Genomic DNA, 16,471 nt, shown 5'->3' with positions numbered 1-16,471 from the left:
CAGACTGGTCTCATTATTCCACTACCAGCTATATATAAATGTACAGACTGATTTCAGCATTCCAATACCAGCTATATATAAATGTACAGAGTGATCTCAGTATTCCAATACCAGTAATATATAAATGTACAGACTGGTCTCATTATTCCACTACCAGCTATATATAAATGTACAGACTGATTTCAGCATTCCAATACCAGCTATATATAAATGTACAGAGTGATCTCAGTATTCCAATACCAGTAATATATAAATGTACAGACTGGTCTCATTATTCCAATACCAGCTATATATAAAGGTACAACCTGGTCTCATTATTCCACTACCAGCTACTGTACAATCTGGTCTTATTATTTCAAAACCAGTTATATATAAATATACAATCTGGTTTCATTATTCCACTACCAGCTACATATAAATGTACAGTCTGGTCTCATTATTTCAATACCAGCTACATATAAATATACGATCTGGTTTCATTATTCCACTACCAGCTACATATAAATGTACAATCTGGTTTCATTATTCCACTACCAGCTATATATAAATATACAGTCTGGTCCCACTAATTCACAACCAAGTCTTTATCAATGTACCATTTGATCACATTCATCCAATACCAGCTACATAAAAATGTACAATCTGGTCTAATAAATCCAATACCAGATATATGAATGTGTACAGTTTGGTCTCATTAATCAACTACCAGCTACATATATAAAGAATAATAAATTTCTCCACTACTATAAATGCCTGCTATATGGTACTGTGGTGATAAAAGGTACAAAACCTGTGAACAAATGAAAATACATATACATCGTCCAAAGAGACTGTGCAAAACAGAATGCAATTTATCTTGTCACATGTAAGATCTATGACCTCCAGTAATCAGAGAGAAATTAGCTACACAAAAGGACACATACCAAGAAAGAAAAGGAATCTTACCAGTATGCTGCCTTAGAATGCTAAGACCAAGACTCCAAAAAGACAATAAAAGAGTATTTTTAAAAAAGATCATATTTATAGCCATCACTTCTTCAATAAAATAGTTTATTCTGCTAATTGTTCACCCACAAACCTGTAATTAATACTGCTTTTTGTAGTTATCCATGGTGTTAATACTGATATGGTTATTACTTGCATTATAGAAACAATGAAATATCCATGATATAATTTCTGGTTACACTTCTTCACATTAAGAAACTGATGGCACAATTGCTCCTCCATTTCTAGGTCAATATCAAGCAGTTTACCATATCATCAGTCAAGATGAAACCACCTAAGCAAAACATCAAACATTTTCAAGTTGTAATTCTATTAGAAATAGTCAATGTTATGTATATTTTTTGTACCTCCTAGTACATTATTTTAATTAATTTTTGTAAATTTTATCATGGTTGTAAACTGTATAGAATATTTTTAGTTATAAATTGTGTAAGTGATTTCAATCTGTTAAGAATGCAAACTGCATAGGATCTATAAATAGATGTTTATGTATGTGCTGAAAATTAGTAATAATAATCTTAATAATAAGACTTAAAATGGCACCTATGGCATAGTTTCTCAGTGATCGATGGGTTATGGAAGTTTCAAGAATAATTCTGTGGTTTCCCACTGGTTGCGTGAGGTCATGGGAACACGCTTAGTTCGTCAAAAATCAATAGTGTATGACGTCATGTTGGGTCTATTATGAAGTACAGTCACAATATACGGTGTATATAAAGAGAAAGTTCAGCTATCAAGATTCATTCCAATTTTTTGAGACATTCACGCTTATTGTGTTCCTGTTGTAAGTCTGCATCTGTATTTTATGTTATACATAAATATTTTTCAAGAGGAAAAACATTTGTTTGGACTGTTCAGTGAAAATAGAAAGTGCTCATTATTTGGACTAAAATATTATCACGGAACTGTTATAAATTATTCGAAAGAATTCTGGACAACGCCATCTTGACAATGTCAAGATTCTTGCAGGACCAGTACATTTCCTGTATTGAAAATTATAAGGGATTTTTCATTCATTCAGGACTTTCATAGACCTTGATAAGGACTAATTTGGATTCACTTCATAATACTGTCAGTTCCTCTCACATTTTTCATTTATCAACTTAATAATTAAATTGTTTGTGAAGTTTAAAAAAAACTTGTTGGTTTGGCTTTTTTTCTGTTACTTAAGTTTGTGACCATAGAGTTCTAACAGTCACTTAAGTTTTTTTTATTTCTATACTTTTTTGTATTTACTGTTTGCCTTGTATCTGTTTTGTGTTTACCTTTTGACAAAGACTCAATGAGTGTTGGAAGTAATTAGACCATTTAAAAACTAGTTTTAGGTGCCACTGTTCATTGTCTGATTGTTATATAAAATCCTGACATGAACTACCCTATAACAGGAATTGTTCATATTGTTCATGGATATTAAATTCAGCGATTTCATCCAAGAGGCAAAAACTTTTTTAGAGATGGTAGATCTAAGTAGGTTTTACTACATACTACCTGTGTATAGGCTGCAAACACCTGCTATATGGTACTGAATATTACCTGTGCATAGGCTGCAAATACCTGCTATATGGTAATACATACTACCTGTGTATAGGCTGCAAATACCTACTATAAGGTACTGCATAAACAAATACAAATTTTAAATAACATGCAATACACTGATCTTATCTTGGATTGATTATATATAGTGACCACACTCAAGGGCATCAACTACATTTGTTGGTCTGAGTGAGAGAGATTAATGAACTGGATTTAGCAACAAGTACCAAACAAGAGTGTGGTTTGCTAGTTAGAATAAAATTAAAATATCAATTTAAATTATGTATTAACTGCTATATTACCTTATTTACAAGTCCAATCCAACTGCAAACTGCACTGGCCTGACTCTTTCATTGCATAATGCATTGGTGGATCTCAGTCTATGCAGTTTGTCAGAAATATTCAGCAAAAAAAAAAAAAACAGATCTGATCTGTCAATGCATTAAGAGATGGCAGATCAGGGTCTACATCATTTGTAGGTAACTCTTCCATATTATCAGGTGCAATGCTGGAAATCCAACTCATTCAAGGTCTCACCAACATGATAACTTTGACTGGAATGCAATATTTCTTAGAAATTTGGTTGAAAACAAACTTTAGTGAAGTTATCTAGCAAAAACCAACTTATCTTTCAAGGCTCTTGCATGTCATGTTGCATCTGAACATGCTGAATGGTTCTTAAAGCTATGCTAGTTATAAGCACATAGGACAAGTGAAAATATGAAGTTACTTGTCAAGGGCTATAAGTCTCTTCCAAATGGAGCTGCTGAGACAAAATCCAAACGTTCTAGGTCTCAAGACAATGTACATGCCAAACAGCATCAGAATATGTTGAATCATTCCTGAGATATGATGGTTACCAAGATCTGTTACAATGGACGTGTAATACTGGTGGAAAAATGGCACAATCTCCAAGAAAGCAGGACTTGAGAAGATAAAAGGCACTCATACTCATAATAAGCAATTCACCTACCAAGCAGCATTCAATTATGTGCAATGGCTGCAGAGTTATGAACAGACAAATAGATAGATAGATATACAGAAATATGTCAAGGATGATTACTAATGGACTCTCATGTCTCGATTTGGGACCCTAGCTAGTGCAAGTACCACATTTACTGACGTATGAATCATACCCTACTGTGGAGAGAGTTGACCCAAATATTCAACCACTTAATGCATGGTAAGATCAGGGTGACTTGGTCTGAATTGTAAGATCAGGGTTACCTGGTTTGCTTCAAACCATAGATATAAATGACAAGGAGGGCACAGTGTGATGAAAAAGCTCAGCAGATGTCTTCCATGTTCAAAATACACAAAAAAATGTGACACCAAATAATATTCTTTCATTTTACATTCTAATTTTATGGATATCATAACCAAAGATAATATCCTAACCAATTGCCCCTGTAGGTTATGAGATATGCTAATTAAGCTCCATTATGAGTGAAAGTACATACATGATGTGCTATGCAAGACAAGGTGATTAAAAGACACTCACTTTGTTTCTCATTGCTCGTAACAAATCTCGAAGGTTTGATCCTTTGTATGCCCTGAATTTTCTAAGATCTGAAAAATAAATATACAACATGATGCTACTAGTCTAAAGAGTCATATCATTGCTGTCTGCCTGAGCTCAATATAAAAATGTCATATCACTGTCTGCCTGAACTCAATGTAACAATGTCTTATCACTGTCTGCCTGAGCTCAATGTAACAATGTCATATCACTGTCTGCCTGAGCTCAATGTAAAAATGTCATATCACTGTCTGCCTGAGCTCAATGTAAAAATGTCATATCACTGTCTGCCTGAGTTCAATGTAAAAATGTCATATCACTGTCTTACTGAACTCAATGTAAAAATGTCATATCACTGTCTGCCTGAGCTCAATGTAACAATGTCATATCACTGTCTGCCTGAGCTCAATGTAACAATGTCATATCACTGTCTGCCTGAGCTCAATGTAAAACTGTCATATTACTGTCTGCCTGAGCTCAATGTAACAATGTCATATCACTGTCTGCCTCAGCTTAATGTAACAATGTCATATCACTGTCTGCCTGAGTTCAATGTAACAATGTCATATCACTGTCTGTCTGAGCTCAATGTAAAAATGTCATATCACTGCCTGCCTGAGCTCAATGTAAAAATGTCATGATTCAGTTTTGTTTTGCCAGCACTGAGTGTCCCAAAACACAAGACTAGTAGTCATATCTATTAATCCAGTTCTTTTGAATTCTTTGGATTAATTTTAAATGTTTAAGAGGTGGGGTGAAAGGGGTTTGGAGAATATTCCCTGTAGATTGAAGGCAAGGAAGTCAAAGGTCATGGTCATAAGGAACAATTGTTGAAAGTATAGGATGGTAATCAGTGGCTGAAGTTTGTGAATTAATACTACTCCCATGAATGAACCCTCCTTAGACACAGCAATGTTATCCTTGGAATGTGAAATATTGCTGTTGATATGGATGTCGAAAGGTCAAAGTCAAAGGGGTCCATTTACTAAAGTTCTTTGTAAAATGACTATGGACATAATTTCAACCCAGAACATCCTTTGAAAATTGAAGGGTCAAAGGGCCTGGTAATAAGGTAAATGGTTCAAGCTTTTTGGGGTACATTTCTGAGAGCTTGTGAAGGGGTTATATCATATGCTTCTATATATGGAACGTTTTCAGATTGGCACATACACCTCTCCCTTAATAACCACAGATCAGTAATCTAAGCAAGGATGTGAACTACCATGGGAACTTTGAAAATGTAGGGGATGAGGGATAGGCTGTTCCATAATTGAATTTAATAATTGCATCAGGAAAAAGTGTCAAAATTTAGCATTTTCTAATCAAGATAACCAACCTCTTAGAAATCATTGAAAACAATATTCCTTGAGGTTTCAACATACATCACATGCATACCTGCAAAAACATTGTGTATTAAGTCACTGCATATGATTGTAGGAAACTTTATTTTAGAACTCATCCCATGCATGAGATTAACTTAACCCTTAAAGTGCTAGTCATGACTAGTTGCGCTGATGTTCGAGGTCTCATAGTGCTTGTCACGACTTAAGTCGTTTTCCAGGTAGGCAATAATGTACGCGTCCTATTACTTCAACTTGCCAGGACTGCTTGTAAAACTATATTTGATTGGTTTATAAAGGCCCGGAACAAGCATTCTGTTGTACTTTACTAAACACTGAGCAAAGAAGTTTTACAAATACTCACTTTTGAGCACGTGGTACCAGGAAAAAATTAAAATGGCTGACGCAAAATATGATGGTGATTTCTATCAACAAATACTGAATTCTGAAAGTGATGATGACAATGATTTTGAAGGATTTGAGAAGGATGAAATTACTGGAGCTGGCGAAGTGTTGATGGAAATACCCATGAGTGATTTTGAGCCAGGAATCAATGTGGAACTGGAGTTGGATGTACATGCTGGCTGGACGAGAAAAGATGGCATGCCTGTCAAGCCCCCATTCACTGGTACTTCAAAATTAAATGTTGAAATGGCAAATAGTGAACCTATCAACTACTTAAGACTTTTTTTTATGACGAGTTATTGCATTTGATAGTAGATCAAACAAATCGTTATGCAGATCAGAGAGTTCATGAGGCAGACTTGAAGGAGAACAGTTGCATGAAAAAGTGGCAGCCTGTCACACCTGAGCAGCTAAAACTCTTTTTCTCATTGATTATAGCAATGGGTTTGGTAAATAAATCTGATCTCGATTCATACTGGGCTACTGATGATGTGATATCAACCCCATAATCAGCAAAAAAATGAGTAGGGATAGATTTCTAGCTATTTTAAGCAATTTTTACACCTGGCAGACAACAAGAACAATCAAGGTGACACTTTACACAAGATCCGCCCAATGATTGAAAAAACTGAAGCATTTGCTGAGGTTTATTCACCAGATATGAACCTCAGTTTTGATGAAGCTACCTGCCCTTGGAAAGGTCGTCTGAAATTTCGAGTTTATAACCTGCCAAACCTAACAAGTTTGGCATTAAGCTGTTCCAGGTGTGCAAGGCAAGCTGTGGATATTGTATTGGCTACCACATTTATGCTGGTAAAACAGGTGCAGACCTTGACAATTATTGTGAAGGACTAGAACTAAACACTGATGAGCTGAGTAAAACAACAAAAATTGTGATTGGTTTGCTTTGCAAGTGTAGTCTTTTGGATAAAGGACACAGATTATATATGGACAACTATTATTCATCACCTGAACTTTTTAACGAACTTGAGTTGCTAAATACCTCTGCATGTGGAACCTTGTGAACAAATAGAGTAGGTGTTGCAGAGGCAATGAAGGTTAAAAAAAAATAAACCAGGGTGAGTGTATTTTTCGCAGAAAAGACAATTTGCTACTGGTGAAATATCATGACAAACGAGATGTAAATATGATCTCAAGTTTTCATGAAGCTAAGGTAGCAGTAATCAATAAAACAAATTTTGCTACAAACACACCTGTGATGAAACCCACATGTATTGTGGATTATGTGAAAAACATGGGAGGAGTAGATTTAAGTGACCAATTTAACCAGTACAATCCTGTAGTAAGGAAATCCAAGAAATGGTGGAGAAAACTATTTTTTCATCTACTGAATGCATGTACTGTAAATGCCTATCAGTTGTATCTGAAATTCTCACATGTGCAGAAGAAACTAAGTCACCATGATTTCCGTGTCTCAATAGTGAAGTCATTGGTTCTGAAAGCAGGAGATGTGTCAGACCCTACAAGGAGAGGATGAAAATTTGCTGGTGAGCAACCTGAACGCCTTGTTGGGAGGCATTTCCCTGAATTTATTCCAGCTACACCTGGAGCTAAACGAGCACACCCTGCACGTGATTGTGTTGCTTGTAATAAGAGAAGAAAGGACCGTGAGGGATTCAAAAGAAAGCAAACATCTTTCAGATGTGAGACATGCCAAGTGGCACTTTGTGTACCTGATTGTTTCAGGTTATTCCACACTCATGTAAATTACCAACAGAGTGAATGTAGCAGTTCAGATGAGCTAGAATAATACCTGAACAGGTAATAAACACAATGGGTGACTCTTTAAGTGCACAAGTTGACATGAAATATATCAGAATAAATAAGTAAAAAATTTGCATGAACATTTACTACTGACTCTGGGGGTCTAAATTTACCTCTGACATTCATGGATTGCATGTTTACAAAACTGTTACCTTTTCTTTACCTGTGATTTTCACAATTTAGATATAACATTGTGACAGACATAACATGTACATGGTTGAACTACAAAAGAATATAATATTTCTTAGATATACTGGACCCTTTTCATTAAAAAAACAAAGAAAATTACAGATGAAATACATTCAAAACTTGTAATTTTACCTGTATTTGCACCTGTACATGCAAATATGTTGAACTTGCGCATGTACCTTGATGCTAATCTTAAAGTTTATACATCCACCATCATTTTTCATATAGGGTTTGTTTATCTATTGTGTATATTTATTGAAATGTACACAGTTTAAAAACTGTGCAGTTTTCTTCCTTTTTTTTCTCAAACAATTCAGCACTGAGGTATCCTGTGATGCAAAACAATATAGCACTTTAAGGGTTAATACTCATCACATGCATGAAATCAGCTTCATTAGGACTCGTCCCATGCATGAAATCAGCTTCATTAGGACTCATCCCATGCATGAAGTCAGCTTCATTAGGACTCGTCCCATGCATGAAATCAGCTTCATTAGGACTCATCCCATGCATGAAATCAGCTTCATTAGGACTCATCACATGCATGAAATCAGTTTCATTAGGACTCATCCCATGCATGAAATCAGCTTCATTAGGACTCATCCCATGCATGAAATCAGTTTCATTAAGACTCATCACATGCATGAAATCAGTTTCATTAGGACTCATCCCATGCATGAAATCAGCTTCATTAGGACTCATCCCATGCATGAAATCAGCTTCATTAGGACTCGTCCCATGCATGAAATCAGTTTCATTAGGACTCATCCCATGCATGAAATCAGCTTCATTAGGACTCGTCCCATGCATGAAATCAGCTTCATTAGGACTCATCCCATGCATGAAATCAGCTTCATTAGGACTCGTCCCATGCATGAAATCAGCTTCATTTGGACTCATCCCATGCATGAAATCAGCTTCATTAGGACTCGTCCCATGCATGAAATCAGTTTCATTAAGACTCATCCCATGCATGAAATCAGCTTCATTAGGACTCATCCCATGCATGAAATCAGCTTCATTAGGACTCGTCCCATGCACAAAATCAGTTTCATCAGGACTCGTCCCATGCATGAAATCAGTTTCATTAGGACTCATCCCATGCATGAAATCAGTTTCATTAGGACTCGTCCCATGCATGAAATCAGCTTCATTAGGACTCATCCCATGCATGAAATCAGCTTCATTAGGACTCATCCCATGCATGAAATCAGCTTCATTAGGACTCGTCCCATGCATGAAATCAGTTTCATTAAGACTCATCCCATGCATGAAATCAGCTTCATTAGGACTCGTCCCATGCATGAAATCAGTTTCATCAAGACTCGTCCCATGCACGAAATCAGTTTCATTTGGACTCATCCCATGCATGAAATCAGTTTCATTAGGACTCATCCCATGCATGAAATCAGTTTCATTAGGACTCATCCCATGCATGAAATCAGTTTCATTAGGATTTGTCTCATTCATGAAATCAGCTTCATTATGACTTATCCTAAGAAGAATCTGTCAGTGGGTTTAGGAAATATATACAAATCAAAACCTTTGACCAAAACCATAACTGCTGAAGTACCCACTGCTTGATGAAAAAAGAATCCTTATTTATTTTCAAGAAGCAGATTAACAGTCCTTTCTGTAAATACTGGCTGGGTATGGCTGATACTAGATATTATTTACCAACATGTCTCAGTGTCCTTGGCCTTTGGTCCATGTATCTGGTCTTGAACTAAATTTACACTGCAAAAACCACTTTCTTTTTAGATTTGCCCCATAATGATATCTCTGACCACACAGTTACAGATTTCTGTATTTCCCTAAGTGTAATAGGTGCAAGCCATGCACAAAGACTGGTCAAAGAACTTACTCAAAACAAAACTATTCTGCGGAACACCTTTGAGTTAAAATGACCATAACCCTTTGACTTTTTGATACCCAAATCAACAGGACATACATTAAGTGCAAACCCTCCACAATGTTTTAACAAAATGGTTAACAACTAAAGTTATTAAGCAAAAACAATTTTTTAAATTTCAGACACAATGACCTTGACATTTTAATTTTTCACATCCAATACAATAGGCTTCTTCCTTGCCCTAAGTACAAGTCATCTAAAAACACCGGTGTAGTTACACCCAAAACAATAGGCTTTCTCCTTGCCCGAAGTACAAGTCATCCAAAAACACTGGTCCAGTTACACCCAAAAACAACAGGCTTCCTCCTTGCCCAAAGTACAAGTCATCCGAAAACACTGGTTTAGTTACACAAGCAAAAACGGAATTTGTTTTACAAAAATCATTTTTCATCCACACTGATTCAGTCTATAAACGTTTGACCACAAAATCGGTAGGTTTCTACCTTACTCCAAGTTCAAGCCATCCACAAAGTTCAGTCCAGGACTGTAATATAGAACAAAAGTTACTTCATGGATACCATTTTCCTTCTTTCAGTCATAGTTACCATAACCTTTTCAGCCCCAAATCAATCAGCTTCTTTCATACACTAAGGACCGCTCCGGTGGCCTAGTGGTTAGAACGTCCGCCTCGGAAGCAGGAGGATGTGGGTTCGATCCCCAGCCGAGTCATACCAAAGACGTACAAAAATGACACTAACAGCTACCTCGCTTGGTGCTCAGCAATAAGAGGTTAGTGTTAGGACTGGTCGGCCTGGTGTCAGGATAATGTGACTGGGTGGGACATCATGCTACGTGTCTGCAGCATGATGCCCCAGTACTAGACATCACTATAAACTGCCACGCTGCAAATATCGTAGCGATATGACTGAAAAATTGTTAAAGCTACATTAAAAATCCTAATCACACACACACACACACACACACTCAAACAGTAAGTGCAAGTGATCTGCAATTTCTGTCCAGATCTGTGATGCAGAACTACAGTATCTGCCTACCTGTCCACCGATTTTAAAAATGAAAAACATCAAGGATATAAAAAATGCACAAACCTATGTCACTTTAGCTGGTGTTCAAAACTAATTTGAAAGGAATCATTTAATTAAATTATTCATCAGAATTAAAAAGTGCTCACTGACTTTTGGACAAAAATAGTATTTTAGGATTATAGTGGATTCATTTAAAGACATTTGTGATTATATCATTGTGATACATCAAAATTGTTGGTACATCAGCATATTCAATATTGGAATTAATTCAGAACACTACAATTTTGGATTTGAGAGAGAACTTTTTTAATTATTTGGGATTTAATTCAAAATACTACAAGTTCCTTTTAAATTTTAATGTTGTATTCTACGGAATAATGTTTGCTGAATTTTATAAAACCTCTTGGTTTTGCTTCTTCTGTTACATACTCTGAGACCATAGAGTCAAAACAACGGACAGATTTTGTAAAATAAAATGCTCCACCTTATGGCATTTAATTGAAAAAAGTAATATATGGATTGCTTCTACAACATACCATTCTGTAGTTCTAAACAGATATGTTTTTTCCAGTCACCCTTGATAACTGTGGTCCCTCCTCTTTCAAGCCTCTGGATGACTTCACAGTCTTCTTTCTCTTTCTCTATCCTGTCACTGACATCCTGAACAGTAAGATACCAAACAATCAACATGTGCTTTATATTATCAGTATTATCATTATTACATCAACATATACATTATATTAGTATTATCATTATTAGGTCAATATGTGCTTTATATTATTATTATTATATTATCATTATTACATCAATATGTGTTCTATATTATTAGCATTGTGATTGTTACATCAATACATGCTTTATATTATTAGTATTATCATGATGAGATCAATATGTGCTTCATATTATTAGTATTATCATTATTACATCAATATGTGCTTTATATTAGTGTTATCATTATTACATCAATATGTGTTCTATATTATTAGCATTATGATTGTTACATCAATACATGCTTTATATTATTAGTATTATCATGATGAGATCAATATGTGCTTCATATTATTATTATTATCATTATTACATCAATATGTGCTTTATATTAGTGTTATCATTATTACATCAATATGTGTTCTATATTATTAGCATTATGATTGTTACATCAATACATGCTTTATATTATTAGTATTATCATGATGAGATCAATATGTGCTTCATATTATTATTATTATCATTATTACATCAATATGTGCTTTATATTAGTGTTATCATTATTACATCAATATGTGTTCTATATTATTAGCATTATGATTGTTACATCAATACATGCTTTATATTTTTAATATTATCATGATGAGATCAATATGTGCTTTACATTATTAGTATTATCATTATTACATTAATATGTGCTTTACATTATTAGTATTATCATTATTACATCAATATGTGCTTTATATTATTAGTATTATCATTATTAGATCAACATATACATTACATTATTAGTATTAACATTATTACATCAATATGTGCTTTATATTATTATCATTATTATATCAATATGTGTTCTATATTATTAGCATTATGACTGTTACATCAATACATGCTTTATATTATTAGTATTATCATGATGAGATCAATATGTGCTTCATATTATTAGTATTATCATTATTACATCAATATGTGCTTTATATTAGTGTTATCATTATTACATCAATATGTGTTCTATATTATTAGCATTATGACTGTTACATCAATACATGCTTTATATTATTAGTATTATCATGATGAGATCAATATGTGCTTCATATTATTAGTATTATCATTATTACATCAATATGTGCTTTATATTAGTGTTATCATTATTACATCAATATGTGTTCTATATTATTAGCATTATGATTGTTACATCAATACATGCTTTATATTATTAGTATTATCATGATGAGATCAATATGTGCTTCATATTATTAGTATTATCATTATTACATCAATATGTGCTTTACATTATTAGTATTATCATTATTACATCAATATGTGCTTTATATTATTAGTATTATCATTATTAGATCAACATATACATTACATTATTAGTATTAACATTATTACATCAATATGTGCTTTATATTATTAGTATTATCATTATTAGATCAACATATACATTACATTATTAGTATTATCATTATTACATCAATATGTGCTTTATATTATTAGCATTATCATTATTAGATCAACATATACATTACATTATTAGTATTAACATTATTACATCAATATGTGCTTTATATTATTATCAATATTATATCAATATGTGTTCTATATTATTAGCATTATGATTGTTACATCAATACATGCTTTATATTATTAGTATTATCATGATGAGATCAATATGTGCTTTACATTATTAGTATTATCATTATTACATCAATATGTGCTTTATATTATTAGTATCAGCATTATTACATCAATATGTGCTTTATATTATTAGTATCATCATTATTACATAAATATGTGCTTTATATTATTAGTATCATCCTTATTACATCAATATGTGCTTTATATTATTAGTATTATCATTATTACATAAGCATATGCTTCATATTATTAGTATTGTCGTTATTTGATCAAGAACAGAGAAGTAGTAGAGCCTTACATTAAGAATACATAATGAAACATTGCTAATACATACTATGATTATCTGAATGTCTTCAAATCCTAATGACAATTATTCAAACTCATTCCCTAATTAATAATTTGAATGGATTTGTTATTTGGGATTACTAGTTAATCTGTCTGTATGTATGTACATATGTGTGTGTGTGTGTGTGTGTGTGTGTATGTATGTATGTTACATTTAGGTATTAAAAAAAGACAAACAACACATATAAAAGCAAAACAGGCTCAAATCCTTCAAATACAATATCAAATATTTTATATAAATCAGCTAATTTAAAAATGTCCAGCCTTCTCAGCTGGAACATCATCTTGTGATGCGTATCAGGGCAAAAAGGTTGCCCCTATTAGGCACATTTGGTCAGCCTATCTTACATCCCCAAGCACACTGATTCAGGGTGGACAAATGTGTGCGCACATGTATATGTACTACTTTTTATATCAAAACAAACATACTTGTCGTAAACAGGAATATGCCTTTGCACAAGTAATCAAATCCATATGTCTTTAAACAAGAAAACAAATCAATACGTCTTTACACAAGTAATCAAACACCAATATGCCTTTGAACAAGGAATAAACAATTGTCTTTAAACAAATAATCAAACCAATGTCTTTACGCAAGTAATCAATTACCAATATACCTTTACACAAGTAATCAAAAACCAATATGCCTTTACACAAGAAATCAAACAACAATATGCCTTTACATAAGCAATCAAACATCCATATGTCTTTACACAAGTAATCAAAACCAATATGCCTTTGCACAAGTAATCAAAAACCAATATTCCTTTGCATAAGTAATCAAAAACCAATATTCATTTACACAAGTAATCAAAAACCAATATTCCTTTACACAAGTAATCAAAAACCAATATACCTTTACACAAGTAATCAAATCAATATGCCTTTACACAAAATCTATTTAAAAATAGAAAGTGAACCCAGACGTTTTTAATTTAAAAAAAATGAATGCATCAAAGAGTTTTCTTGATGCATTTTCTTACCATCATGTAAAATTTAGTTGCTAGTTGTTAAGGTCTGTTACAGTAATATATTATTTATGAAAATTGACCATTTTGTAGAATAATATAGATATTTATATGTATTTCTATGTAAGAGTGACATTTACACAAACCAGACTAACTGAGAAACAAAACCCAAGTCAAATACTCTTTCTGTAAATCATTATAGCAATGTAAGTATAAGGGAGAGAACTCACCTGGAAGAACATGAGTTGCTTTTCCTTTCTCCAGAAGATGGGATGTTTTAATACTGCTTTAGCAGTTGGTCGCGCACTTGGCTCAAAGGACAACATTTTCTCTATGATATCTCTTCTAACATATCCATCTAAATGGGAAAGAAAGGCCAATAATTTAACTTGTATTAACATAAGCAAGCTTTCTAACAATTGTGATAGGACTCTTACTGTAGCACTGTAGAAAAAGCTAGTGATATTGGCTTTACTTAAATCTTCCCAAGAAGATTTTGTCTGCACAAACAATAGGGTCAATGTCATTTCACTGAAAATGTTTTAAACATGACAAGAGTCATGTAGGAACCCACACGGAGACAATAATGAACTAGGATGAAAGCGTAAGGATATCCTAACTCTATTCAAGAATCAGGCATTTAAAAATAATGTTGATGATGGGGTGTGTGTGAGTGGGCAGGTGGGTGTGAGTTCACAAGGAAAGTTACTCAGAGTAGGTAAGAAATAGAAGACAATGAAATGTAAACTTAAACATCATGTACTATTACATGGCCTGAAGGAAAATCACATAAACATGTTTGACAGGTAAATATATACTACTTACTCAAAATCATGATGAATGCTGAATTTATGAGAGGTATATATATCGCACAAGAGTCCTAACATCCTTGGAATACAGGCATATACCTACATACAACCAAGTCTATAAAGGCATTCTAATATGGTGACATGATGGGAATACAGGGATAGACCTCTATACAACTAAATCTATAAAGGCATTCTAATATGGTGACATGATGGGAATACAGGGATAGACATCTATACAACCAAATCTATAAAGGCATTCTAATATGGTGACATGATGGGAATACAGGGATAGACCTCTATACAACCAAATCTATAAAGGCATTCTAATATGGTGACATGATGGGAATACAGGCATAGACCTAGTTACAACCAAATCTATAGAGGCATTCTAATATGGTGACATGATGGGAATACAGGCATAGACCTATATACAACCAAATCTAAGGAGGCATTCTAATATGGTGACATGAAAAGCGAAAATGAAATCAGGATCCTAACTGACAAACACATGACTTGACTGAAAAAAAGAAAGGGAGGTGGGGTGAAAGGAGGGAAAACAAAAAAGATCTTTATCACAGTTACAGCTTTTTTGAATACTTTAATTGACATAACAAATGGCTTTACTGATTGAAACAGGACAATCCTTTCACATAATGGCTTTACTGACTACAACAAGACAATCCTTTCACATAATGGCTTTACTGACTGTAACAAGACAATCCTTTCACATAATGGCTTTACTGACTGTAACAAGACAATCCTTTCACATAATGGCTTTACTGACTGTAACAAGACAATCCTTTCACATAATGGCTTTACTGACTGAAACAAGACAAATAATCACTAAGCTGTTCTAACTGAAATTGTGAAACAAATGGACAGAAGAATGGATGGATAACTGTACAAACTGACCAATGGACAGAAGAATGGATGGATAACTGTACAAACTGACCAATGGAGAAGGTGATGGGGCTTATATATCCATTATTCATACAGACCGAAAGATTTGACTTTCAAGGACTTTTCAAGAAATATTTTTGAAGACTTTCAAAGGTTTTCAAGAAGTATTTTCCCTGTGGAAACAACTTTTAATGTTACTTTGTGTATATCACTGCATCAAAAGGTACAAAAAAAGAAGAAAAAGCATGTGACTAACCATGATGTAACTACAGAAAAGGGATACTACTCCAGCTGGTAATTACCCATGTCATATGACATTTGAGCCACCCAATTTTATCCTATTTTAATGACTTATTTATTGTTCTTACAACAATTTGCATTAACTAACAAAAGTTCTGAGAAAAATTCATAGATCTGTTTTTCTTT

At 33.6% G+C, this 16,471-nt stretch overlaps 1 protein-coding gene across 2 annotated transcripts in view; it reads right to left on the bottom strand.

Moving 5' to 3' along the window:
• Positions 1 to 16,471, bottom strand: part of LOC149802430 (serine/threonine-protein kinase/endoribonuclease IRE1-like) — a 104,665-nt gene that overhangs the window by 10,458 nt on the left and 77,736 nt on the right. For both annotated transcript variants that reach the window (XR_016420031.1, XM_089951644.1), the window contains exons 19-21: positions 14,567 to 14,694; positions 11,211 to 11,334; positions 4,040 to 4,107 (exon numbers count right to left, since the gene is read on the bottom strand). Coding sequence is in view for 1 of the 2 variants with exons in the window: in XM_089951644.1 (XP_089807770.1) it covers positions 4,040 to 4,107; positions 11,211 to 11,334; positions 14,567 to 14,694 (320 nt within the window). In the remaining variant the exon portion in view is untranslated. The remainder of the gene's footprint in view (positions 1 to 4,039; positions 4,108 to 11,210; positions 11,335 to 14,566; positions 14,695 to 16,471) is intronic.

This window comes from Sinohyriopsis cumingii, chromosome 3 (assembly GCF_028554795.1).
Source record: "Sinohyriopsis cumingii isolate HCF-2022 chromosome 3, ASM2855479v2, whole genome shotgun sequence".
In the NCBI taxonomy this organism is placed as follows: domain Eukaryota; kingdom Metazoa; phylum Mollusca; class Bivalvia; order Unionida; family Unionidae; genus Sinohyriopsis; species Sinohyriopsis cumingii.
The sequence above is the reverse complement of the archived record's forward strand: the minus strand, read 5'-3'. Positions and strand labels throughout refer to the sequence as shown.